Source organism: Rhamphochromis longiceps, linkage group LG1, assembly GCF_057381845.1.
Source record: "Rhamphochromis longiceps isolate RC_006_pf linkage group LG1, R_longiceps_female_GT1.1, whole genome shotgun sequence".
In the NCBI taxonomy this organism is placed as follows: domain Eukaryota; kingdom Metazoa; phylum Chordata; class Actinopteri; order Cichliformes; family Cichlidae; genus Rhamphochromis; species Rhamphochromis longiceps.
The window spans coordinates 27,944,845-27,971,359 of NC_140557.1; the positions used below are offsets into that span (position 1 = coordinate 27,944,845).

General features: G+C 44.1%; 2 protein-coding genes across 4 annotated transcripts; one reads left to right on the forward strand and one right to left on the reverse strand.

Annotated features, from left to right (window-relative positions):
• Nucleotides 1-66: 66 nt before the first annotated feature.
• fn1b (fibronectin 1b) lies at nt 67-18,350 on the forward strand. 3 transcript variants are annotated; one of them, XM_085404228.1, is made up of 46 exons: nt 67-419; nt 632-757; nt 964-1,095; nt 1,338-1,469; nt 1,803-1,940; nt 2,024-2,170; nt 2,269-2,436; nt 2,632-2,814; nt 2,990-3,166; nt 3,556-3,711; nt 3,821-3,949; nt 4,085-4,228; nt 5,330-5,451; nt 6,198-6,366; nt 6,456-6,632; nt 6,715-6,843; nt 6,934-7,023; nt 7,113-7,307; nt 8,100-8,378; nt 8,487-8,750; nt 8,854-8,948; nt 9,183-9,351; nt 9,568-9,654; nt 9,822-10,013; nt 10,717-10,995; nt 11,207-11,398; nt 11,483-11,572; nt 12,124-12,390; nt 12,512-12,628; nt 12,717-12,878; nt 12,966-13,121; nt 13,234-13,350; nt 13,531-13,800; nt 13,894-14,081; nt 14,160-14,247; nt 14,341-14,520; nt 14,606-14,695; nt 15,269-15,457; nt 15,555-15,644; nt 16,029-16,465; nt 16,547-16,685; nt 16,778-16,939; nt 17,026-17,151; nt 17,248-17,354; nt 17,447-17,539; nt 17,671-18,350. In XM_085404228.1, exons 1-46 carry the CDS (start codon nt 278-280, stop codon nt 17,746-17,748), a joined length of 7,359 nt encoding a protein of 2,452 aa, XP_085260354.1. In that variant the 5' UTR covers nt 67-277; the 3' UTR covers nt 17,749-18,350. The 3 variants fall into 3 exon arrangements, with proteins under 3 accessions (XP_085260354.1, XP_085260367.1, XP_085260360.1); XM_085404241.1 differs by lacking the exon at nt 10,717-10,995; XM_085404234.1 differs by lacking the exon at nt 632-757.
• A 368-nt stretch (nt 18,351-18,718) lies between these two features.
• atic (5-aminoimidazole-4-carboxamide ribonucleotide formyltransferase/IMP cyclohydrolase) lies at nt 18,719-26,306 on the reverse strand. The gene is made up of 15 exons (XM_085404254.1): nt 26,126-26,306; nt 25,810-25,936; nt 25,543-25,686; nt 24,194-24,282; nt 23,936-24,087; nt 21,433-21,589; nt 21,228-21,353; nt 21,029-21,136; nt 20,836-20,921; nt 20,656-20,745; nt 20,264-20,389; nt 20,098-20,190; nt 19,834-20,016; nt 19,206-19,361; nt 18,719-19,085 (listed from the first exon to the last, which is right to left on the reverse strand). Exons 1-15 carry the CDS (start codon nt 26,142-26,144, stop codon nt 18,966-18,968), a joined length of 1,776 nt encoding a protein of 591 aa, XP_085260380.1. The 5' UTR covers nt 26,145-26,306; the 3' UTR covers nt 18,719-18,965.
• Nucleotides 26,307-26,515: the final 209 nt, after the last annotated feature.

A 26,515-nucleotide genomic window follows, 5' to 3' on the forward strand; every position in this document is an offset into this window, starting at 1 on the left:
CGGGTCTTCCAGTCTCCCGTTAAACCCCTCCTCTGCTGCTGTGGCGGTCCCAGTATATAACCAGCGCGCAGCCCTCTGCTAGGTCTGGCGCACCAGCTGCGATTCGGCCAAGTGAACTGCCGAGAAGGAGCAGCCGAGGTAGCTGAGAATAAGGGGCAGGAACCAGCTCTCTCCAAGCCCTTTAATACTTCACTTGCTTTCTTTTACTTTTTGCTATTGCTTTTTTTCCCATCATCTAAGTTTTTTCTGCTTTTCATTGAAATATCCGTTCCATAAGATGAAGGGTAGCCCGCTCACAGGGTTACTGCTTGCGCTGTGCGTAAGCAGCGCAGTTCACGGCTTGCCAAAGAAGAACAAAAGACAAACTGGCCAGTATCAGGTGTATCCCGAGCTTCACGATACATCGGCTATTAATCCAGGTTGGTACAAGAACTTATTCTTGAATTCAGGGGGCCTGACTGTGTAACTTCATGCATTAGAAAGGTATTTCTAGTGCGTTTTGTGTTAAATGAAAACAACAACAACAAAGAAACACGTGATTTCGATATGTTTCTTTCCATGTGAGCCAAAGCAAACAAAAAGATTAATGTTCATTCTACTGTTAAAATGTTTAATAATATATTATTTGTAGTCGGCTGTGAGGAAAACGGTCGCTCATACAGAGTGAACGAACAGTGGGAGAAACCTTACCTTGGTAGCACGTTGGTGTGCACCTGCAGTGGAGCAGCAGGCATCAAGTGTAAAACTAAGCCTGAAGGTTAGTGCGTCTTTGTAGTGCACTATCACTCGTTTCACGACTCTTGTGTTGATCCCGACAAGTGAAAAACAAAACACACACAAAAAGCAACGAATACACGGAGAAAGGCACAGATGTTGTGCGTTTTTACGCAGCAAGAGAAGACTCCAGAACAGCTTCTCGGTAAGAGCCTCTTTAACTTTGTGCTGTTTGTTTTTTCCTCTCAGTGGAGGAATCCTGTTATGATAAGTACAATGACCGGACATACCAGGTGGGTGAAACCTATGAGAGATTACATGAGAGGATGACTTGGGACTGCACCTGCATTGGTTCCGGCAAGATCAGCTGCACAATAGCGCGTGAGTTCCTAGAATACCAAATACTAACCTTGTTGAAACAGCATAATGTGCTGGAGTGGTATGTCTTAGCATGGTAGTTTTTTCTTTGTCAAAGTGCATGACACACATGGCAATACCTCTGCATGGTTCAGTTTATTCCTGAAATTAAGTTTTAATTATTGAACCAGAATTTGTATATGTGTGCCATCTCGCATATACAAGAGGTCTTTGAAATCAGCAAGTTCACATTTTGTCATTCACAGATCGATGCCACGATGGTGGGAGGTCTTATAAAATCGGGGACACTTGGCAGAGGCCTCATGACACCGGTGCCTACATGTTGGAGTGTGTGTGTCTTGGAAATGGCAAAGGAGAGTGGACATGCAAACCTCTCGGTGAGCAGGGCAGAAAAGAAAATTTCACAAATGAACTATGAAAAGCAGACAAATGTAAAATGTTGCAAAAGATCAAAGTTTATATATTCATCATACACACAAACATGGATGCACACACACACATTTCCCAGAAGCGTAACTCTTTGATACCACTGCAAATATTTGACATGAGTCCAGTCAAACAAGATAAGCGAGTGAGACAGCATGTCCTCTGATTTGCTCATCTTTCACTCCAGCTATTGATTTTTGTTTGGTTTATGTCTAATACAAATTGCCCAGTGTGATTTAGATTCTGCATATTCAGTAAATCAAAATTTGTTTATTTTTCTGCAGGGGAAAGGTGCTATGACAATAGCTTAGCTGCCACGTATGCTGTAGGAGACACCTGGGAGAAGCCATACCAAGGCTGGATGATGCTGGATTGCACCTGTATGGGCGAGGGGAATGGACGCATCACATGCACCTCAAGAAGTAAGCAGAATCCAAACATACACAAGCACAAATGCAAGTTTTTCTTCAGGGGCAGCTACTAACCACTGTTGTACACCAACCAGACCGCTGCAATGACCAGGATACAAGGAGGTCCTACCGTATTGGAGACACATGGACGAGGACTGACACAAGCGGACATCGCCTGCAGTGTGTGTGCCTAGGAAACGGCAGAGGAGAATCAAAGTGTGAAAGACACAGCTCAGGAAGAGGTGAGACTTGTAAATCAGAAACCAGTGCTCAACAAGAGCTCTGAGCTTGTCGCTGTTAACAGACCTGACGTTGGTTGTTTTTTAAAATGTGTTTACAGCCAGAGTTGTGTTGACCCCAGTCCGGCAGCTTGAGCTTCCCACTGAGAGAACCTGTCGCACCGACTCTGGAGCCTACTACTACGATGGACAGCGCTGGATCAAAAACCAGGGCAGCAAACAGATGCTCTGTACCTGTTTGGGCAATGGAGTCAGCTGTCAAGAATGGGGTGTGTACCAGAAGCAAATAAAATTGGGTATTTTAATACAGAAGTCTTGAGGCTGGCTCAAGTGGCTCTTGGAGTCAATCCCAGAGAAACTGCAGTCTTTTGTAATTTTCTGTTGGTTCCATTCAGCTCTGCATGTTGCTCTTTGAATGGTATACTGAAGTCATTTTTCCCACCCTCCCTCCCCTTTTCCCACAGAGGCCAGGAACCAGGTGTACGGTGGGAACTCTGATGGCCAACCCTGTGTATTCCCCTTTGTCTTCATGGGGAAGACCTACTACTCTTGCACCTCAGATGGACGTTCAGATGGGCAGCTGTGGTGCTCTACAACCTCAGACTATCAGAGAGACCAGCAGTACTCTTTCTGCACTGAAAAGAATGGTGAGACTCAGGAACATAGATGTAAACGGCAACTTTGTCCCAAAAATTGATGTGCAGTTACTGTTGTCTAGCATCTTTAGTTTATCCACTCACATAATAAAGATTGTGTGAATAATTGTGTGGTTAGAGCCAATTAAGCATGCATTAACTTGTATGTGTACTTTCTTGAATCCAGCAATTGTGACAACACGGGGTGGGAACTCCAATGGGGCCCTGTGCCACTTTCCCTTCCTCTACAGCGGTCGCAACTACACCGATTGCACCACCGATGGGCGCCGTGACAACATGAGATGGTGTGGCACCACCTACGACTATGATTCAGAACAGCGTTTTGGATTCTGTCCCATGGCTGGTGAGTGTGTTTGCTGTTTTTCTCATTTGAAGGTACTGAACTGGTATATTGTTATATAACACAGCTGGGCATTTAAATACTTTTGCCATTTTTGTTCCGATTGCACAAAATGCTTTTTGTCTTCTTCTCATCAAGTCGTTTCTCACAGACTATAATGATGATTTGGTTGCAAGGTTCACTTGTAGACAATTGGGGAGTAAATAATTGGCACTTAAAGAGGTCATGGGAGAGTGATGATGCTATTAAGGCTGTTACGTAACAGTAACATACAAATTCTGGGTTGAAGTGGACCAAGAAAAACTCTGTGTCTCTGGACATACGCAGCACCATGTGAATGTATACATGTACCAACACACTGATAGCTTTTTTATGTTTCCTTCTGTAATTAGCTCATGAAGAGGTATGCACCACCAGTGATGGAGTGATGCGCCGTGTGGGCGACAAGTGGGACAAACGCCATGACGTCTTGGGTCACATGATGCAGTGCACATGCCTGGGAAACGGCCGTGGGGAGTGGAACTGTGTTGCTTACTCACAGCTTTTAGGTCAGAGGGCTAAATCTAACAAAACCTTTTATATTTTGTCTTCAAATACTTTGCGAATAATGTGAAAGTTTAAATAATTCATCTTCCTGTCTTTTCTCTGTGCATCCAGATCAGTGTATAGTTGATGGTTTGACCTATGAAGTTAACCAGGAATTCACCAAGCGCCACGACCAAGGCTACATGATGAACTGCACCTGCTTCGGACAAGGACGTGGATACTGGAAGTGTGACGCTATTGGTACGTTCACGGCTCGTTACTGATTGGCTTTTTGGGGACTAAATACTGAGAACTGCTGCAGCTTCAGAAAAACAACCCCGCTGTCGTCTGTCCCATCTGCTCCACTCTTTTGTCTCCTTGTGTTTTCTGCAATAGATCAGTGTCAAGAACCACAAACCAGGACGTTCTATCAGATCGGCGAGACGTGGGACAAAGCCATCCATGGCATCTACTACCGCTGTTATTGTTATGGCAATGGGATTGGAGAAATGAGATGCGAGCCCCAGCAGACCTACCAAGGTAAAAATGCACAGCTCTGTTTTAAAAGGCCACATGTTCTGAGTCATAGAGAGTACATGAAAGATGGGAGTAGCTACTTTTGATACCCTTTGATTTTTTGGACTGCCATTCTGAATGCTTAGTTTTGGCATTTTAGGTGTTCCACCGTGGCCAGATCGACTTATTCAAAATAGTTTCTTCAGCATCTAAGGGACTTCTGTGGTCAAAAATGAGCCAGAATGTAAACAAACAGGTAGAAAATTTAGCCTGAAGAACATCCTAAACCTAAAGCTTTTCTCATTTGTAACCATTGGTCTGAATGTCCTTTCTTTTAGCTTTTCCACCGACCTATATGGATTTTGGTGCTCAGTTAATGTTTGCTGTACTAAACCAACTCCCATTAATTATTGACTTCCTCCCACTTAATCCTAACCTTGCCAGACAGGTGGAGGGAAGTGGGAGTTTGTGGGTTTCTTTTTATTGCGTAACTTTAAAGTCTGCCGAATGTTGAAATTTTGGCAAGCTGGAGGCACCCTGTCTGTCTCATGCTGAATGATGTTTTGTTGACTTGCTAAGCTGGAACAAGGTGAATTGCTGAACAAGGGAGAGGGGCTTAGAAGGCAGTCACTTCCTGCCTGGGGGAATTTGTACTGCTTTGTGAGCCTTGAATCAAACAACACTGACCTTGCTAAATGAATCTCACGCAATCAGGAAGTCCTATAGCTATCTATCTATCTATCTATCTATCTATCTATCTATCTACCTACCTACCTACCTACCTACCTACCTACCTACCTGTCTGTCTGTCTGTCTATCTATTTATGGGTGTGTGTGTGTTCTCTAGGGAACAGAGACGAGATAAACCATGATGAATATAGTATGCAGACGTTATATCTGACTTGAAAATGTCTGTGGGTGTTTGAGCTGGTTTAGCATCGTCTGGTGGTTTGATTCTGTCCCCGAGCAATGACGCCCTCTGACAGAACTCACCGAAAAGTAGCCAACTTTCACCCACACTCCCTACACACAATGCTGTTAAGTTATGTGAAAAAAAATCTTCTCACTTCCACCCTTTCCTTTACTCCTGATGTCTTCTCCTAAATCTTTTTTTTTTCTCCTTAGATGGCCGCAGACCAATCCAGGTGATCATCACAGAGGCTGGGAAACAGTCCGACTCTCGCCCTATTCAGTGGAACGCCCCTTCATCTGTTCAGATCACCCAGTACATCCTGAAATGGAGAGTTGTGAGTCTCACTTTCGCTTCCCTCGGTTACAAATTGCCTCCAGAAATGAAAGCGAGTCGTATTTCTTTGCTCAAAATTGGGCTTTAATTTTGCTGAATAGTAGCATTTAGTAAAGGCGGATACATTTGTGTTTGAGGGTGAGTGCCTCTGGTGAAGTCTGAAGGTTGAACAAACAAAGTGATTAGAGGGTAAACTTACTTGCCTTTGCAGTCTGTACACGCAGACACCGGTTTTTAGCAGATTCCCAGATAAACATCCAGCGTTGTTGTTTTTTCTCTTTGAAGACCTCAAAGACGTCTTGAGGCAGGTTGAGATGTTAATGAACTTCAACTGAAGTCAAACTTGCTTCCGCTTTATGGGTTTGGACTGTATTTCTTGGACAGCAAAGCCACTCAAAGTCTAAAACCTGCTTGAAAAGTTTATATTTTTCTAACAGTTCAAAGCCAGTTGACATACTCCTAATGGAAGAGCTGACACTGAATGGCTGCCCAGTCTCCAATATATACAGACCACAGGTTTATTTCCCAGAGCTAATTAATGACTCCACTGCACACCCTTTTGATTTATTTAGTCATAACTGTCTTTGCCCACAGGTGGATTTTACCTCATTATAAAGTAAATATAGATGTTTAAATCTCTATTTTTTCCCTAAGCGCTTTTGAAAAGTTCTTGTTGAGTACCTCTTCTTTATCTTCACAGATTAAAAGGTTTAAACTTGTCAACCTCTCGTTATCGCTAATCTGCAGAAAAACACCCGTTCTCCCTGGAGAGAGGTCACCATCCCGGGCAACATCAACTCCTACACCATTAGCGGGCTGCGTCCAGGCATCACCTATGAGGGTCAGCTCATCAGCATTCAGAACTATGGACGCCGTGAGGTCACGCGCTTTGATTTCACTACTAACCTTGGCTCCTGTGAGTATGCTGTACAGCTACATGGCTACACCAAAGCAGCACATCTAAAGAAATATTTAAAATAACGCCATGCTCCTTAATTTCAAAAGTGGAGACATATGAGGGAGAGACGACTGCACCTCCACCTGTGTTGGACACCTCCGAGTCTGTGACAGAAATCACCTCAAACAGCTTTGTTGTATCCTGGACATCAGCTGATACAACCATCTCTGGCTTCAGGGTGGAGTATGAGCTCAGTGAGGAGGGGTCCCAGCCTAAAGTTCTGGGTGAGAGCCTTTGACCATCCCTGAAACCTCTGGGAGGCTCTGCCATTATTATACAGAGTTCTGACTTTTGACTGTGTTCCAGATGTTCCTCGCACATCCACCTCTGTCACCATCAGTAATCTCCTGCCTGGACGCAGATACAACGTCAGCGTCTTCGAGGTCCCAAGTCGGGGGCAGCCCAACCTCATCCTCACTACCTCACAGACCACAGGTAGGAGAAGCTCTCTTCTCCACTGTCGTGATGTTACACTCATAGTCACCAAGTGCGTTTGAAAGAATGATCCTCTCATCCTTTGGGCAGCTCCTGACGCACCTACTAGGCATGTTGTCAATGAAGTGGGAGAAACCTCCATCCAAATCAGCTGGTCCAGACCTCAGGCTCCTATTACTGGTAACAAACCATTTATTTTGTATTTGTTTGAGATATAAATCCTTTTTCTTATCCTGGCTTTGTGTATAACTGTATACTTGTGCCTGCAGGCTACCGTGTGGTTTACACACCATCAGTGGAAGGCAGCAGCACAGAGCTGACCCTCCCAGAGTCAGAGACGTCCGTGACCCTGGTTGACCTTCGCCCCGGTCTGCTTTACAACATCAGCATCTATGCCGTGGAAGAGGACCAGGAGAGTGAGCCTGTTTTTGTACAGGTCAACACTGCTGGATCTCCTACGCAAGGTAGACATAATATGCCTTTTAAACAGAATCAATTCACGAGTTAGCACTGTAAAACTTAATTTTTCTTTTTGTGAAAGATTTGAACAATATGCTGTTCTTTAGATCGCTCAGGATTCTTTTTAGTTGATTCTTAGCCTTTCGGCTGTCTGTGAAGGCTGAACAGATTCAGTTTATACTTGCAGCTGGAGATTCCTTGTAGGGCCTTAGAAAGGGCTTTTCACTGCTCAGTTAAGAGGGCTTGTCAAAACATGGCTTTGTCAAAATGTGCTTTTATGGTTATAGCCGTGCCATTGTAACATTTTTCTTCCTGTCTCCTTAAATATTATGGACCTCAGACTTCTTTTAAATCAGACTTGGCCGCAAAACAGTGACCTCTTTAAACTTAGTTTAAAACACTTAGAAAAGCAAGGATGCATTCATAAATCATTCATAAATCATTCTAATATCTTTGAGAATATTTTTAAATGGATTTCCATTTTAGACTCTAAGCTAACAGCATCTATTTTATCTAAGCCAAGTACAATTAAATTAAAGATTTTTAAAAAGCAGCAGTAATATTTGCACCCAATAATGCATATTTAGCTCTGTATACTTATTATATATAACTTAGGTATGAGTTTTATTTTTTTTTAAAGGTTATGTTTTTACCTATGGGGCCTAATAAATGTAAAATAAATATTAAGTTCACATCTGTCTCCAAACATAACCAATGACATAGTAAAAAAACTCCTGAGGAGACTCTAAGGTTTGACTGTGACCCTTGTTAGTCAACTAGCACTCTCCTCTCCACAGAGGTGGTCCAAGCCCCCACAGACCTGCAGTTCTACGAGGTTTCGGATACGAAGGTCACCATCACCTGGACCGGTCCACCCAATGAGGTGTCAGGTTACAGAGTCACTTTCTCCCCCGTTGGGTCTGATGGCACTGACGTAAGGCCCCTGGGGCTGCCTGTCTCCACCAGTGCATACTCTGAGATCACCCACTTGCAGCCAGGCACGCTTTACCGCTTCTACGTCTATGCCATCAACGGCGGAGTGGAGAGTGAGCCTCTTGTAGGAGAAAAGGCTACTAGTAAGTGCCACTTTGGAAAAAAGCCCAAATACATAAACGCAGGGATTTTATCCAAAACACAACAGATCTTTTTTGCCTTACATGTGTTATGCTTTCTGCCTCCTCCAGAACCTGATGCACCCACCGATGTACGCTTCACTGAGATCGGCCCTGACAGCGCACTGATTGTCTGGGAGGCTCCTCGTGCCATTGTCAGTGGTTTCCGCCTTTACCTGAGCATCGAAGGCTCAAGTCCCATTGAAAAGAGGATCCCAGGCAGGGTCACCCAGTACCTACTGAGGAATCTACGTCCAGATACGGAGTACACTGCCACCCTTTACTCTGATCTCGAAAATGAGCTCAGCGAGGGCGTCACCACATACTTTACCACCGGTCGGTATTTGGAGAAACCGAACACAAGTAAAGATGGGAATAAATTGCTCCAATCATTTTAAAATATTGTCCCCCCCCCTTCCCTTTCTTCCCTTTCTTACAGCTCCCCAGATGGGAAATGCTCCCACTTTCAGTACTGAGGTTACCGACACCTCGATCATCGTCACCTGGATACCCGTCCACAGGTTCAGCTACAAGGTTAGCTCATTACATTAAAGGAATCACTGGAGCTGTTCACTAACTACTTATCTCCAAGCAGTGCCCAAGCACATTTAGAAGCTAACTGGTGAACATAGCGGAACCGTAAAGATCCAAAGAGTCTAATATTTACTCTCTGCTGTGGGCAGATTTTAGGCCATTGCTAATTGTTTCTAATTTTTTTTCTTTTAAGCGTATTCTCCAGTTTTTCTCATGTCCGTTTTATTTCCCCAGCTGTCTGTGCTGCCCAGCGAGGAAGGCGAGTCTCCCAGAGAAGAAACCTCTTCCTCTGGACGTGTTTATGTAGATGGTCTGACTCCAGGAACTCAGTACACCTACAGCGTTCAGCCCATCTACAATGGACAGAACCGCGGAAATCCCATCACCCGCAATGTTGTCACTTGTGCGTATCTGTTTTAATTTCACAAATAAAAAGCCAGGCACTGTGGTGACTGCTGAACAAAACCAACTGTAAAACCAGTTGTGTGACCGATCATCCGGTCTGCTCTGAGCTGACAGAGTGCCGTTAAAACCATTTGGCGTGATTTTGTGCCAGATATTTTTTGCTGCGCTGAAGTTTTTTTTTCAATGCGTCATGGTCTGCTGTTTCTTGTTGCAGCTCTATCTCCTCCCACTGACCTCAGACTTGAGTCCAACCCGAACACAGGAGTTCTCACAGCCTACTGGGTAGCCTCCAAAACACCAGGTAAATATTGACTTTGCTCCCCACGCACTGACATCACAGAAGGTCTCTAGACCTTGGCCTTCAAATAGTTTTTTTTCTTTTCACTAGAACAAAAAGCTGTTCCTGGTATTTCCTTTTGATTTCTAATATTAATTCATTAATTTGTTATATTTCCCGTCTCTCTGCAGGTATTACAAGCTACCGAGTGACAAGCAGACCAACCAATGGCCAGAGAGGATACTCCCTTGAAGAGATTGTTGCAGTTGATCAGACCTCAGTTGTTCTAGAGCACTTGACTCTGGGTATGGAGTACAACATCAGCGTGTTCGCTACCAAGGACAATGTGGAAAGCAGTCCAGTGTCCACTATTGTCACAACAGGTAGGAGCCAGAGGAAGTCATTTACACGTGGTAGAAAGCCACAAAGACTAGTGTATCTGGTTCATCGTGAGGAACAAATGACATAATTTTCCCATTCAATGAAAATGGACCCTGCTACTCCCATCCCCACAGAGCTTGGCCTAGTTTCAGAAGAAACTAAAGCTGCATTAGTTAATTTTTACCCACTAGATAGAAGAATAATGTCATTATGTACAAAAATACACTTACATTTTGAAGTTAGCGAAAAGATTACCCATTTGCACATTTGGTAGCCATGGGACTGTGTGCTGGAGCTCACTATTTGGCAACCAATTTAAATCTAAATGTCAGTGTTCTTTAAGCTCAGTTTTGGTTCAAATGTCTAATGCAGCTTTTTTTTACTGCTAGCATGATTATTGGCTAACTGACCATTTGCATGGAAATCGTGTTTATCACTTGGTAGGGTGAATATTTTTGGGATTTTTTTGCACGTCCATTAGTAGTATTATTACTGCCTTATATTTACCTTTAATTATAATTTTAATTCTGAATGTTTTCCAATCCAGTTATGTGTAATTGTCTTGCATGGTTACTGTTATACCCAGGTTCTCTGAACGCTTTATCGGGAATTAAATGAATGTTCTTGATATAACCAATGAAATAATTGGGGCTTTTCTGTCTGTCTAATTTTGCTTGCGCTTTGCAACATGCCTAACCCTTTCAGACATCCCCGCTCCAAGTCAAATTGACTTTGTCGACGTTACTGACACCACCATTGGGCTACGCTGGATCCCTCTGAACAGTACTACCATTATTGGTTACCGGATAGTGGTAGTAGCTTCAGGCCAGAGCTTGCCAATTTTTCAAGATATGGTGGAAGCATCTGCTGGTTATTACACGATTCGTGGTTTGGAGCCCGGTGTGGACTATCACATCAGTATCTTCACTGTTACAGAAGAGGGGGACAGCGAGCCGGCCACACACACAAAGCAAACGCATGCTGGTGATTTATTCTTTCAGTCCATCACTGGGGAGGGGTTGGGTCTTGATCTGAGGCACCTTTATTCTTTTTTAAGTGTGCCACACTGCAGTAAATATCTGAATTTAATCATTTCTCTGATATTTTCTTTGTGCCACTGGAAGTCGTCCGTTATTTTCTTAAACTCATTGCGTTACCAGTGATAGCTATAGCTTATAACTCCTCATTTTTACAGCCATTCCAGCTCCCACCAACCTGCAGTTTGGAGGAGTGGGCCCTGACCACATTAGGGTGACTTGGTCAGTCCCCAGAATTGCCACACCAAACGACATCTCTCGGTTCGTTATCCGTTATCACCCTGTATCCACTGATAATGACATCAAGGAGGTCAATGTTGGAGGAGCTACCAACACCTACTTGCTGCAAAGTAAGAAGAACTCAGAGGCTTGAAAAGGCAAAATGACTTGTGCTCCATCTCGAACAATACTAATTGTACCAATCATCTTCACAGACCTGCAGCCCAACACTGACTATCGTATCAGTGTGGTGTGTGTGTATGGTGAACGAGAAAGTAGACCAGCCACAGGGACTCAAAAAACCAGTGAGTATCTACACAGGTGGCCTCACAGAAGAACCAAGGGTGTTGCAAATAAAAGATGGCTGTAGCCCCCGAGTCTGAAATGTCCATCATTTTTCTAATGATGGGCGGGGGGAAACTTAAAAGAAGCATACGAGTCTATAAAGATCCCAATTCTCACTTCACTGGTATTAGTTTATTATCTCAGTCACTAGTTTCTTGATGTGATGTTCATTAGGGTAAAAAGGGTGTTAAACGAGAGTGTGAATACAGTGTGATTGACAAGATGTATGAGTGCGTAATATCCTGCAGAATAAACTACAACAGAATAACTACAATGCTACTATAAATAATATCAACAATAAATATTTGGTCTCTTATTCCAGAGTTACCTAATCTGTTTAAAGCTTGCCTGCATTTGGTGACTTTTTGTTTGATTTTTATTAATATCAGTTGATCCATTTCACATATTTTACATTAACGTTTGCTTATTTCTACTAGAAAGACTGTATTTGGCATTATCTTTGTATATAACTGAAAATGTATCTCAGTTTTTCACTACATTTTTCTTCCAGCGCTGGATTCCCCGACTGGCTTGGACTTCTCCGACATTCGGACCGACTCCTTTACAGTTCACTGGCAAGCTCCACAGGCTAGAATCACGGGCTACCGAATCCGCTATCAGAAGACCAGTGGTGGACATGCCAAGGATGAGAGGCTCCCCCCAACCAGAACCCACTACACTTTGACTGGACTGTCACCTGAAACCGAGTACATGATATATGTGTATGCTGTGAGCAGCAGCCAGGAGAGTCAGCCTCTGACTGGCACACAGGCAACAAGTGAGTCCCACCTATTCTTTTAGTTAGTGGGCGTGATCATTCCTCATCTGTTTTAATGTTTTTTTTTCCTCCATAATTATCCTCTGTGATTTTCTCTATTCTGTTATTTAATGTTTTTCAGTCTCTGATTCGCCCACTGACCTAGTGGTAACAAGATCCACCCCAACCGCCGTCACCATACGCTGGGATGCTCCCTCTATCTCAGTGAGAAACTACAGGATCACCTATGCAGGAACAAGTCTGTACATTTTATTTTTGAATTCTTGGTTTCCTCTAACGTCAGCCACACAAGTTTAACACTTGGGCCTTCTTTACTGCCCTCTCAGGTGGCGAGACTCCTCGGGAGATTAATGTCCCAGGCACTCAGACCACTGCCACCATCACCGGACTGAATCCCGGCACTGAATACACCATCACAGTCTATGCAATTAGCGGACGAGGCGATAACCCCGCCACCAGTGTTCCCGTCTACATAACGCACAGGACTGGTACAGAAATACGGGAAAATTTTTGGAAAAGCAACTTAATGTTGAGTGTTTATGGTAAATCTAAAGCTTTATCCATTGTTCCTTTAGATATCGAGGCCCCCCCTGACATGCGGGTGGCTGATATAAGTGACAATGCCATCACAGTACGTTGGTCTCCTGCTCGGGGACCAATCAGAGGCTACAGAGTCACAAGTATTCCCAAAAATGGCGTGGGACCCTCGTACTCGGAGGATTTGGCTCCTGGTAAGGCCTGCAAGGAATGCCAGATGCTCACAATCAGATTGCCATGATGATTTAATTTTTCACACACAACACTCATCATCTTATTGGCTCCTTTTCTGCTCTCCTGTTACAGATCAGACCGAGGTGACTTTCACGGGTCTGATGCCCACTGCTGAGTATCTTGTGAGTGTCTATGCCCTGGGAAATAATGGACAGCCGTCTTCCCCGCTAATAGAAAATGCAGTCACTGGTTAGTCTCACTTAATTCACTTCTCTTTCAGCTCTAACTTTATTTGTCCGGATTCCCTTGCACTATGTTAGAGCTATACTCGGCAGTTTTGCTACAGGAAATTCAGGTAAATTTCCTCCAAAGCCAACAGGAAAAATCTATTTAGCACTGAGGAATCTTCCTGTTCCTCTTTTTCTGCAGCTATGGACCGTCCGAAGGAGCTCACCTTCTCTGACATCGACTCCACCTCCATGCGCATCTCCTGGGACAGCCCAGACGGCGCAGTAACGTCATACCGTGTCTTGTACACCAGTGCAGAGGAAGGTGAGAGAGAGCTGCGCCCAGCACCCAGAGGGGACCAGGACAGTGTGGTGCTGAGAAACCTTCGCCCTGGAACAGAGTATACTGTTAAGGTCATCGCCCTCCATGACCGAGCACCCAGCTCACCGTTGGTGGGAACTCAGGCCACAGGTAGCGCTAAACAGAAATACACCAAAGCATTTGTCTCCATTTGATATCCCCGTCTTAAAACTTTGGCCTTGACACTGTGTCTTTGTGCTTCAGTAATCCCTGCTCCCACCAACTTGGCGATCTCTGAGGTCAGTCCTTCCTCCTTCACTGTGTCATGGCGAGCTCCAGACGCGCGCCTGACCGGCTACCGTGTAGTCGTGAGCCCCAAGAACATCAACAGCCCTCACAGAGAAATGAACGTTGCTCCGGACACCACTCGTGTTGTGGTGCCAGGGCTCATGGTAAGCAGAGTTCATGTGTGAATCTTTACATGGATCCACAATGGGTCAGTGAGTAAATATGAACTGTGTACTGTGTAGGTGGCAACCACATACCAGGTGCAGGTTTACGCTCTGAAGAACACAGTCACAAGCAGACCAGCGGAGGCAGAAGCCACCACGCTGCAAGGTAACGTGCTGCGCCATAAATGGACACATCTGCAGACCTCACTCGTGGTGTAACTGATCCTTTTAAAATTGCTTCTGTTTCACCTCAACGCAGCTTTGAGTGCTCCTCGCCGCGTGCGCGTCATCAAAGTAACGGATAGTTCTTTCACACTGACCTGGCGTTCCAAGCTGGAACCTTTCACTGGTTTCCTTATTGAAGCCATTCCCCAGAGTGGATCGTATCCCACCATCACCAAGACCATCCCAAGTGAAGCTTACACCTACACCCTCACCGGTACGCCACACTTTAACGCATTTAAGGTCTTAAAGAGTGATTTTGGAGCTTCAGTCTTGCTTTAAAGTGTGTTTTTGTGTTGTAGGTTTGCGGCCCAACACTGTTTACAATGTTAACATGTACACTCTGAGTGGGAACACAAGGAGCGACCCATTCACTCTCAGAATTCAAACAGGTAATGCAAAAATCCAGGTTTAAAAACTGCTTCTTTTTTTTTTTTTAAAACAAATGTTAATTTCAGTGTAATATTCTGGTTTTTGATTTCTGTCATTACATAATGTTACAGTACACTGATCTGCACATCACAGTTTGCTGCCAGGTTTCCTTAAGTTATGTAATTCAAGAGACAACTGCAACTAGAAGAGGCAGAAGCATGCGAGGTTTCCTGACCTGTTTGGGGCTAGCAGCTTGAGGTCACCTAAATCTCTGGCAGTTTTGCATTTTTAATCTGATTGCGTACATCAGTTTTTCAAAGATTAAAAAATCACACTCGTGATGTAGAGGTCACAGAAATGCATGTATCAGATATGATACTTCTGGCATTACAGCGTTAAAGTGAGAAATAATTTGTAATTTTACAGCCAAAATTACAAAATAAATCCAGGCTGCTTGTATGATCTTACATCTTGATAATGGGTTAAGTGACAACAAATGCAGCTTCAGCCTCACACAAGTCACATCCTAGTTTGCACACACAGAGAAAAAAAATAGCATTCGGGCAGTTTAACAGCCGTATTTGTCCTTACAGTTGACCCGCTGGTCCAGGCGCCCACCAACCTGCAGTTTACGTCCGTCACCCCCTACTCCATCTCCTTCACCTGGCAGCCACCTGCCACGCAAATCACAGGATACTATGTCACCTATGAAGAGTCAGGAGGAAGACCACAGGAGCTTTTCCCAAGACCCCACGCTGGCCAAAACTACGCCACCATCGATGGTACGTACTTTTATTTGACATTTAAAGCTTCACGCAGGATTATCCTGACACACCAATTACGTGTGGAAAAACAACAGTTTTCCTTTTCTTTGCTCAGATCTAAGACCAGACACGGAGTACATCATCAAGATCATCGCCATCCAAAACACGCAGAGAAGCACACCTCTGGTGGGCAGGAGCAGGACTCGTGAGTACTTATACTGATACTTTTTTCTCTGTATGGTGACAAATGTGAAGTAAAAAGGATCCATTCAGAGTTCGAGTCAGTTACTGGTAAGATTAAGGGGTGAAACGGCAGCTTTCATCTGCTCAGCTGGAGCTGTATGAAGCTTTAGCTCAAGTGTGTTTCCAAAATCTAAAATGATAATACCCACTTTGTTATTTTGAATGTCCTCGCAAATGTCATTCAAAATATCTTGTGTGTTTGTAATAGTGCATTATGACACACTTTGCAGTGAGTTGCATTGCTACGTATCCGTCATCCCTTTTGGCTGAGATGTGTTAGAGCTGCTCTGCTTTAACTCCCCCTCGTCTAACCTGCTTGCTTCCGTAACCTCGTCTCTCCCGCCAGCTCAAGACCCCTTGCTTCCTTTGCCTCTGCCCCAGCCTAACCGCCCTGGAAATGGCAGGCTGGATGTGCCTGAATCTCTGGACAACAACGTCCAGTTAGTGGGCACCAATAGCCAGGATGGGTTTGGTGATCAGAGCCAGCATGTGGAGTACACAGAGTACAACAACAATGGAGACAACGGATATAATCGGAATCCACTTTCTCCCTATGGCCAAGTTCGTGAGCCCCTGGTGTTTGTGCCCCTTCCTGATGCAGAAGGCCGCAGAAAGCCCATTGTGAAGCTAAACATGCCCATTGGACCCATACTCTTTAACGAGACAAGTGTGCCGCTGGAGGCCCAAACTCAGACCACCGTCTCCTGGAAGCCTTATAGGCAGAGCAATGCCTACCTGGTGTCCTGTCATCCCATCACACAGCTAAATGAGAAGATGTTCCAGGTAAGGGGCCAGTCCATTATTCAATTATTCTCATTATTCCCATTTATGAGAATAAGCTATGATTTCTTCCTCTCTACCCAGGTCCGCCTGCCAGGCACAGCCACTACTGCTACCCTGCTAGGACTCACTCCCGGAGCAGACTATAACGTTATTGTGGAGGCACTCCTGGGGGCCCTAAAACACAAGATTCTGGAGCAGACAGTGACTGCTGGAAACACAAGTAAGCTTCCAGCTGTGATGTATCTGATTATTAAAGGAAACTGAATGAAGCCCATCATGGTTAATTTTTCCCCCACTTTCTTCTTCCTTCAGTTACAGAGGGAGATTCCTCAAATAAAGACACGTGCTATGATGCCTTTACTGCCACCCATCACGATGTCGGTGCTGAATGGGAGCGGATGTCTGAGACAGGCTTCAAGCTGTCGTGCAGGTGTCTGGGCCTGGGCAGCGGCCACTTCAGATGTGATTCATCAAGTAGGTTTTTAGGGTATCTTTCCCCAATACGTGTACATGGATGGAAATTGAATAAGTTTCACTCGGTTACTGTATGTTCTTCTCAGAGTGGTGCCACGACAATGGCAACAACTACAGAATTGGAGAGAAATGGGACCGTCGCTCAGAGAACGGGAACTTAATGAGCTGCACTTGTTTAGGAAACGGCAAAGGAGAGTTTAAGTGTGAACCGCGTAAGGCCTCTTTAACTTTTTAATTGAAATGTTCTGTGGCTGTTACAAAGTGAATGAGCTGCGTGTCATTTTTAACCCAAATATCTATTCACGCAGATGAGTCCACGTGTTACGATGATGGCAAAACTTACCGGGTGGGCAACCAGTGGCAGAAGGAGTACCTGGGTTCTATTTGCACCTGCACGTGCTTTGGAGGACAACAGGTAAGACACGTGAGCCTTCCTCGTGTTCTCGTTACATCATACGGGATCATCCAGAAGAGGGCGTGGTTAAATGCTTTTCTTGCCTTTATTAGGGCTGGCGATGCGAGAACTGCAGGAGACCAGGTGGCGATGTCGATGTCGGTCTGCTGCAGCCAATCAGATATGGAGACAACACACTGCGCAAAGTAAGTGAAATGTATTGAAAATCAGGAGACATAATACAAACTGTAAATATCAGTTTTCAAATTGGAGTAATCTGTTGTGTAACAGTCTGCACGTGTCAAAGTTTAAAACTGTGCCACTGTTCATCCTCCAGAACATTCACTGCCCCATCGAGTGCCTCCGGCCTGAACTGCTGGCAGATGCACACGTTCCTCACAATCCTCGGGAATGATGAGCTGGTCATCTGACATCTGCTTTGCTCCCTTACCGTCAAGTTGCTGCACTGTCTCACCTTGTAGAAGCCACGCTGTCTGCAATGAAACAAACTAAGTGCCTTATCACATTGCTGACACATTGCCCTGCTGCCCTCATCATTAATCTTCACTTGAGTCTATTCACTGTCGACTTCCAGGCTTGTGATGTATTAGAAACAGAAACCCCCAACTTTCTAAAGTTATTTAGAACTTGTCCAGTCAGATTTACACATCTGTCAAGTTGGCATTTGTTTCCCATTTAATTTTTTTTTCTTTTCCAATTATATCCTGACCAAAACCCATAAAGTACACACTGTGCTAAAAAATGTAGTTGTTACCAGTGTTGCTGAAACTGTCCTCAAAAATGTGCTTCTCTTTTCTGTAGCCCCTCTTCCATTACAGAGGGGTCGCACTGTGTGTGATTGACACATTCTGAAGTTCTGGTAATTTATCCCTTTGATCTCATCGTGTGAATGTGGTGAACAAGGATGTGAACCGTTCTATTTTTGTACTTTGTGCCAAAGTGTTTCTACCGATGACAAATAGAAGTCCCTTATTTTAATAAAGCTGGAGAGATTCTTAAACATTACCACGGTGTTGTGTTTTCTTATTAGGGTTGGGGGGTGGGTTAAGGTGCCAACAATAAGCTTACAATGGCAAGAAAAAATATTTGCCCTCTTCCTGTTTTCTGCATATTTGTCACACTTACATTTTCAGGTTTTTGATTATTCATATTTTGCATTTATTCATTTATCCAAATCTGGTTGGCCCCATGTGAAAAATGTATTGCTCCCTTTGCTGAATCGTGATTTAACTAACCACTTTTTCACGCTAGTTCAATTTTGCTGAACGACTCACTGCAATCCCAATGAAGCACTGTGACCTTGAGTCTGGATTAATGCAATGGACTAACAGTGTCACGCAGTTAGCACAATGAAAGAGACAAAATAGTCAAACTCCAAGTTTATTTCATAGTGTTGCAAGACTGACCTACAAGGATCAGCTGCAGTTACAGTATTACACTCTTGAACATTTTGATCACAAGTCAGGAAAGTATTTAGTGTGTTACAAAATTGTGCGTCTGTTTCTACAGTTCAGCTAAATGTAGGAATGTCTGAAGATCAGCAATGTTGCACACGTTTATTTCGTCTTTGTAAAGACACAAAACTGAGAGCGAACTCAACGCTTAGTGAACTCAGTGGTGGAAGAGTCGCAGGCTGGTGTGCACCAGAGTAATGCCTTGCTCATTACAGGCATTGATCACAACCTCATCAGCAGCAGAGCCCGCTGGAGCTGCGATGTATTGAACGCCGCTCTGGAGACAGACACACACAGGAAGGAAATATGAGTTATGACAGGAAGACCAGGGTTTAAGTTGCAGTGAGATTGACAAGGTGTGTGCAGCATGTACACGTTCTTCGTGCAAGGCACTTACCCTTTTGGCCCGATCTATGTTATCTCTGAAAGGGAAGAAGGCGTCAGAGCTGACAGCCACAGCCTGCAGTGAGCTGATCCAGTTCTTCTTTTCAGTCTCTGACAGTAGCTCAGGGACCTCTTCATACATCGACTTCCAAACTTCCAAGTCTGGGCCCTGCCGGCACAGGACAGAATATACACAGGACACAGGTTTTCATTTACTCACACAGTCTCAAACTTGGCATGCTGTTGGATTAGACATGACATTGAACATCAGAGGTGGGAACATCTTAAATCTTTTGTATACAAAAAGTCAGAATCTATTAACGTAATAAAATAATCTGTTGCTTTGTGCCTCAGTCCTCAATATGCACAGGAACATTGGATGTGTTTACATCTCGCAAAATACAGTAATTCTTCATCTATTGTACAAAACACTCTTAAAACTGCATATTTATTTGTGTCCATGTCAGAAGCTGAGTTCCTCTTTGCATTTAAGACACAAAGGGTTGCATGTACGCATTTTAAATATTCACATAAACACAAATGCAGTCTTGAAATGTTTACATCCAAACAAAATAAAAACACAGTTGTACTTTTTCCTCACTGGTAACTACAGTGCACGTCTCCAAATGTTACTCCCTCACCTCTCCAATGGTGTCGCTCACATACTGGTCGATTGCGTTGGCCATCTCTGCTCTCTTCACACCACTGCGAAACTTCATGCTCAGGACTCGAGGGTGGTGCCTGAGCCACCAGTTGTCAGCTTTGTCACCCGCCAGCCGAGTGCAGTGGATACGAGACTGCTGCCCTGCACCAATACCGATAACCTGGAAAACACAGGTGAAGAAAGATTGGGGAACAACTGAGGCTCCTCTGGATTCCTTCCTCATTTATGCACCACCTCTTACCTGTCCGTCTTTAGCATAGCACACAGAGTTAGACTGCGTGTACTTGACGGCGATGGTTGCCACGGTGAGGTCACGCACAGCTTCCTCAGAGAGCTTTAGGACACAAGAGAAGAATCTGTCAGATTGGATCGAGTCAGTAAAACGTTAACACACTTCAGTGTCTTACCGAGCCTTTGGAAACAACGTTGCTGAAGAAGTCCTTATTGATACGTCCTCCATTCCTCTTTTGTTTGAGATAGAGACCAAACAACACTCTCACCTCGGTGTCATCGGGCTCGTAGTCAGGATCCATCTGAGACACAAGCACGGACATAACCCATAACCCAGTTTACATAGCATGCATGTACTGTACAGATTTTTATCTTCAGTATGACTTGCAACTACTTCAGTTACATTATCTGCCTAGAAAAAAAAAAAAAAAAAGAAAAAGAAAAAAAGAGCAGGTTATTCAATCTGCATGTGTCTGAGAATTATGAGGTTTTTAAGCTAATCAGTACGTCCAAAGACATGCTTCCAAAACCAGAGACAAATACAGACGTGGGGAAACAGCGCCCTCACCTGAAGCACACAGTAGTTGCCATTCTTCTTTTTGGAAAGGATTTTGAGTGCCTCCTCATCATAACCAGGAGCAATGATACCGTCTGAGACCTAAGAATGTTACATCACAAAAAATACTATTATTATTATCTTTATAATTTTAATGATTAAAAAAAATAAAAAGCTTGCCCTCTTATTTACCTCTCTTGATATGATCTTAGCAGTGGGAACGTCACACACATCTGACAGAGCAATGAAATCTCCAAATGAAGACATCCTGTCTGAACCTGGAGGCACAGAGTAAATGTATAACATATTAAAAAAAAGAAAAAAAGAGAGAGCGCCCAGCACACAATCATTTTCAGGGCATCAGCTATACAGATGACTTTTTAACCTCTTGCCCTTGCGTAGGCGGTGGCGAGTGGGCTGAGGTCCTTCAGCATGTCGTGCACCATGCACACTTTGGCCTCTTCCTCGGTCAGAGGAACTCCTACTGCGGCTCCTTCAGAAACAAGGTGACAGCTTTCATTGTCAGATCTATGTGGACACTGTTAACTGTAAGAGTGCGTCTGAATGGGGTCTTTCTTTCTTACCAGCAGGGCTGACGTGTTTGAAGGAAGCCGCTGCAGCCATGCTGAGGGCTCTCTTCAGCTCCCTAACGAGCTGCCACGCGTTCAGAGCGTCGCACAGGTTGATAAAGCCAGGAGCACCGTTGACCACTAAGAGAGGGAACGTTAAAAGGGGATGGGTGACATTAAAGGACAGATTGCGGCGTGGCATGGCGTGGTGTGAGGGTACCTGTGAGCGGCAGAGCCGCGCGCAGAGTGTAGATTTGAGCGGGTGCTTGGTGGGGGTTCATGCCGTATCGCAGAGGCAGCTGGGACACGCCGCGGCTGTACTGCCCGCGGAAGTAGTCGGATATAGCCTCATCATACTGTGCTGTGTGTGTGAAGGCCTGCACAGGAAGCAGAACGAGTAGAGAAAGGTTAGGAAGTGCTTACATCACTTTCTGATGTTTTAGGAAAGGAACCATCTCTCCACAAGAAAAAAGGGCTGCAGGCAAAGTGGGACAGTTATCAGTATTTAACTCAAAGCTCAGTGCAGTCAGACTGTGAGGTTAGAGTTCACTGCTCCTCAAATGTTAAACACATTTCATCACTCTGTGATAAACAGCCTGGACTTCGACTCGCTGACCCTCATCTCTGAGCAAATAGCAAAACCAGAACAAATAGTCACGGGGGGAGTAGCAACTCCTTAATGATCACCCTCAAGCTTTTGTTTTTTTTATTTTTAATCATAAGCCAGCTTAAAATAGCACTGGGTAATACAATGTTGTGATTATAAAGGATTGATCAAAAGAAAGCAAACTCCCTGAAGTCCCCACACATCAAGACTCCAACAGCAGCAGCAGCTATTTTGGCAACGATACCTTATAAAAAAGAGCCGGAGGCTTGATTTCCCCTCTTACTCCAAACAAAAAGTCTCTTTTCAGCATGGAGCTTAAAGTGGAACAAGTCTGAACAGAATGGATGGATGCTCGAGGCTCATGTGATCAACTCTGAAACGGCACTTTTAAAATTCTCCACGCAGGATTATGACTAACCCCATCAGGAAACGGTCTTTGACTCAACTGGTTATTAAAATTTAAGTTTAAGCAACATCGTTTTGAAGGCAACTAGCTGTAACATATGGTAAATGACCTGCATTTATATAGCGCCTTACTAGTCCCTAAGGATCCCAAAGCGCTTTACATATCCAGTCATCCACCCATTCACGCACACATTCAACATATGGCTCCTTCAATACATGATCAGGCATTAAAGACACCCCCCCCAATAGGGCTGGGTCATATCATACCGTTCACTGTAATACCGGTTTAATGTTAGGCAATGATAAGAAAATGAAATATGGCGATAGAATATGGGGAAAACGCACATGCTTTGTTTTCATACGCAGATGGCAGAAAAAGCATGGCGGTGACGGAGAATGAGGATCGTTGAATGAAACAGATGAACCAGAATTGGTTTGTAAAAATGCTGCAACTTCAGTGGTGTGGAACTAGTTTGGCTTTTGCAAGTCAGATACACACCAAAGGACAATTTTTGGTAGAGCATGCTAGCGGGCCGTCGTTATTACCGTGTTTTTCGGAAAATAAGACGCACTTAAAATCAATCCTTTGTGTGCTCCTTATAATCCCGTGTGCCTTATGTATGAATTCTGGTTGTGTTTACTGACCTCGAACCGATTTTATGTGCTACACGGCGCTCGAAAATCTGTCAAAAAATGTTTTAGTACGACTTTGCTAAGCTACGAACCCGCACCGCTTGATGGACTGTCGGAGCATTACGGCAACCGCAGGCAGGAGCCTGGCGGAGTGATACGTACTGTGCTTCAACATAATATTACCGTATTGTGTGTGTATAACCTCTTTTAAGTTTTGTGGATATTATACATGGTTATGCTGAGGATATGTCGGCCAATTTCCACTGGAAATGCCTTTTGGTTAAACTGTCAGCAAGGAATTTGCATTTGCACTGTTACATTTTTATATAACTTTAATGCACATAAAAAACAGCTGCTTGTTTAAGTGAAAATACATTGATGGGGCTTTTTTTGCACTAATAAAGTTGTGGAATTGTAAGGTATTTATTTTGTCTCGCGCCAATTATATCGTCCGTTATATCTTTATCGCAAATTTTCAAATATATTGTGATAAATAGCAATTTATAAAATATAAAACGTGATATGTGAATTTCTGAAACTGCAGTATGCCAACCAACACGCAAACATGTGACTTCATGTGATCACCTGGTCACGGCTGATAGCCGCCCCTCCATGAGCCTGGCTCTACTGGAGGTTTCTTCCTGTTAAAAGGGAGTTTTTCCTTCCCACTGTCACCAAGTGTGCGCTCACAGTGGGTTGTTCAATTATTGGGATTTTCTCTGTATTACTGTAGGGTTTTTATCTTGTCTAGTCTTATCTGGCGCTATATAAATAAAATTGGATTGAATGACAAACTTTAAATGGCCTCCCTCTGACAGGTATGATAAAGCAGAAACGCATAAAGAAATTATGCGTTTGGAGAGGTGACAGCTCGTGCCCTTTTACCCCATTTTCAAAACATAATCCAAAACCAACCCTCACCTTAACCCCGCCCCCCCCCCCCCCCCCCCAAAACTGCATTATAACCTTAAAACCCTTAAATCTAAAAGCCCACCTCAAAAAGTCTACAAGTTTGTATTTTCCTAAAATTCCTTTCTCAGAAAAATCAGGTCACACGCTTGCAACAAAACAGACTCACTTTCAGGGCCAGAGTCCGGCGAGTTTCCAGGGTCGTGTCTTTGTCCGCCGAATTCTCCATCTCCTTGGCAACCAGCAAATAGTCGGCAGGATCGCACACAATGGTGACCCGAGCGTGGTTTTTGGCTGCTGCTCTGAGCAGAGTTACACCACCTGAGAAGAAAGAACAGTTTTTATCAATACACGCAGAGTACACAAATAAATAAGTGTTTCATCATTAGTAAGACAGGCAAGCAAAGAGTGCACTTCTATGCATTACCGATATCAATCTGCTCTACGGCATCCTCCACCGTGACATCCGGGTTAGAGACGGTCTTTATGAATGGGTACAGGTTGCACACCACCACTCTTGAAAAGGGCAAACAAAGGAAAATCTTTTCATACTTAAAAACTTTCAAACACTGGAGTACAATAATGAACTGATGGCCCTCACATTTTAAATGCAGGTGCATTTTTCTAGCTAAACAGCTGCTTCTTACTGATCCAGCTGTGCAGGCACACTACACAGCAGTTCTGCCAGCTTCAGATAAGTTAAAGATGGAGATCAGTTCAGTGGGAGATCCTACATAGACCTAAGGTGTTCATGGGAATCCACATGCTCAAAACAAGCTGTTCACAGTTAATTCTCTTATACATGCATAGTGTTTTCAGTCTATGCATTTAGGCATAATAAACTCGAACTTATTGCAACTTGTCTGAGAGAAATCCACGTATTTCCTCGGATTCTGTTGAGCAGAAGTGTCTGACATACCGGTACTTATGTGAATGAAATTACCACAACTGGTTAAACAGATCGTTTTATCAACGTGCTGGTGCTTCCCTTTGGTTCTGGATAAAACATCTTTGGTGGGCACCGAGCATTTTTCGTGGTAGGTATTAGTAAGCAGGGTCACCTGCTGTTTGAAAAGCTCTAATGTTCAACCTGTAATGATCAAAATCGTGTTTTGCAGCACGGTGTTACAAACTGAATGGGGTTAATCGTGTGTCCATGCAATACATTTTTGCGCTTCTTCATTTGAGACCACTACCAAAGAAAGTACAAAGCAAGACAAGCTTTGCTCGAGCGTGTCTTATGACTACTTGTGTAAACAGTCAGTAAATGAAATCATTAAATCCATTAACTTTACTGCAGTTTCAGCATTTTTTCATATGTTGCCAAACATTTTAAAAAATCCGACAAAAAAAAGAAAAAAAGCAAGTATTGCACACCGACAACAGGATCCACTGATTTTCTTGTCTTTAAAAGAAAAAAAAAAAAAAGTTGTTAAGAAACAGTCATCTGCTAAACTTCAATCACGTGTCGTTTAATCTTCCACTGAGGACACAGTGAAATCGAATCATTCTTCCAATGAACAGGAGTCACAGGATGAGCATGCACGGGCAGCAGGTTTCCAATTATCCAGCAGCCAAATCAACTCGACATGCTTCTTGATTAAAAAGCACGTGCCTGCACTCCACATGGGTCACATGTGCACAAGGGTTTCATTTCCACTCAACCTTTTCTTTCTACTGCAAGTACACACAAACATCCAGCATACTGTACACATCAGAGTATTTTACATGCTTGAGAAAGCTTTTGCCCATTTCTGTTTGCTGTGTTTGTCTCACCTTACCAGGCTGTAGCCCAGCTTCTCCATGTCAGCGGTGTCACTGGGTGTTTTTCTGGCCAGGATACCTCCATGCACTGCAGGATGCAGGGTCTTCACTCTGCCGCCCAGCATCTCTGGATGTCCAGTCAGTTCAGACACATCCCTGACACAAAGCAGAGACTCTGAGAACTTAGAGAAGGCCTCACATGCTGCAGGTATCTACAGTACTGCAGTAGTACATGTGGACGCCTATGGCTTTGACTTTAAGGGCTAGTGGAGCACCCACCTGACGGCCAGTCCAGCATCCCGCAGGGCTTTGGCTGTGCCCCCTGAGGCCACCAGAGACAGCCCCACACCCACCAGCCTCTTAGCGAAGTCCAACAGTCCAGTTTTGTCAGAAACACTCAGAAGTGCTGCAAAGACAGATGAGCAGAGCTTTAACCCAGGACTTGTTGTCATTTTACAAACGCAAACGAAGAATAAATGCCCGTTTTTAGTGAAGTGGAGCTAACCACGTTGGCTAATGTTAGCCAGTCAGCTAGCAGCCTGCATGTCGCAACACCAAAACTCAGAAAGTTTGTTTCATGCTCAGAGAAACTCACCAAGCTCCGAGGAAGCCATGTTCACGGTCACAGTGTTCACAGTGGGCAGTCTGTCTGTCTGAGCGTCGGCTGGCTCTCTGCTCACGCTTCTCCCAGTTTCACAATTAGCAAACGATGCAGAGGAGGCTGAGGCAAAGCTGCAGGCTGTTCACGGCTTCATCATGCGCTTCAAAACTACGAACGCCCGCCCTTCTGAAGCCGGCCCGCCCCTCGCACACAAGCGCACCCAAAAGAGCAAAACGGCGCAGAAAATGCGCATTTACATTAGAAAAACGCAATTAACACAAAATATTACTACAACAACAACAATAAGTACTACTGCAAATAATAAGAATGACCACACACACTCACTGATAGACAGCAGTATTTCCAATTACCTTTAGATTTATG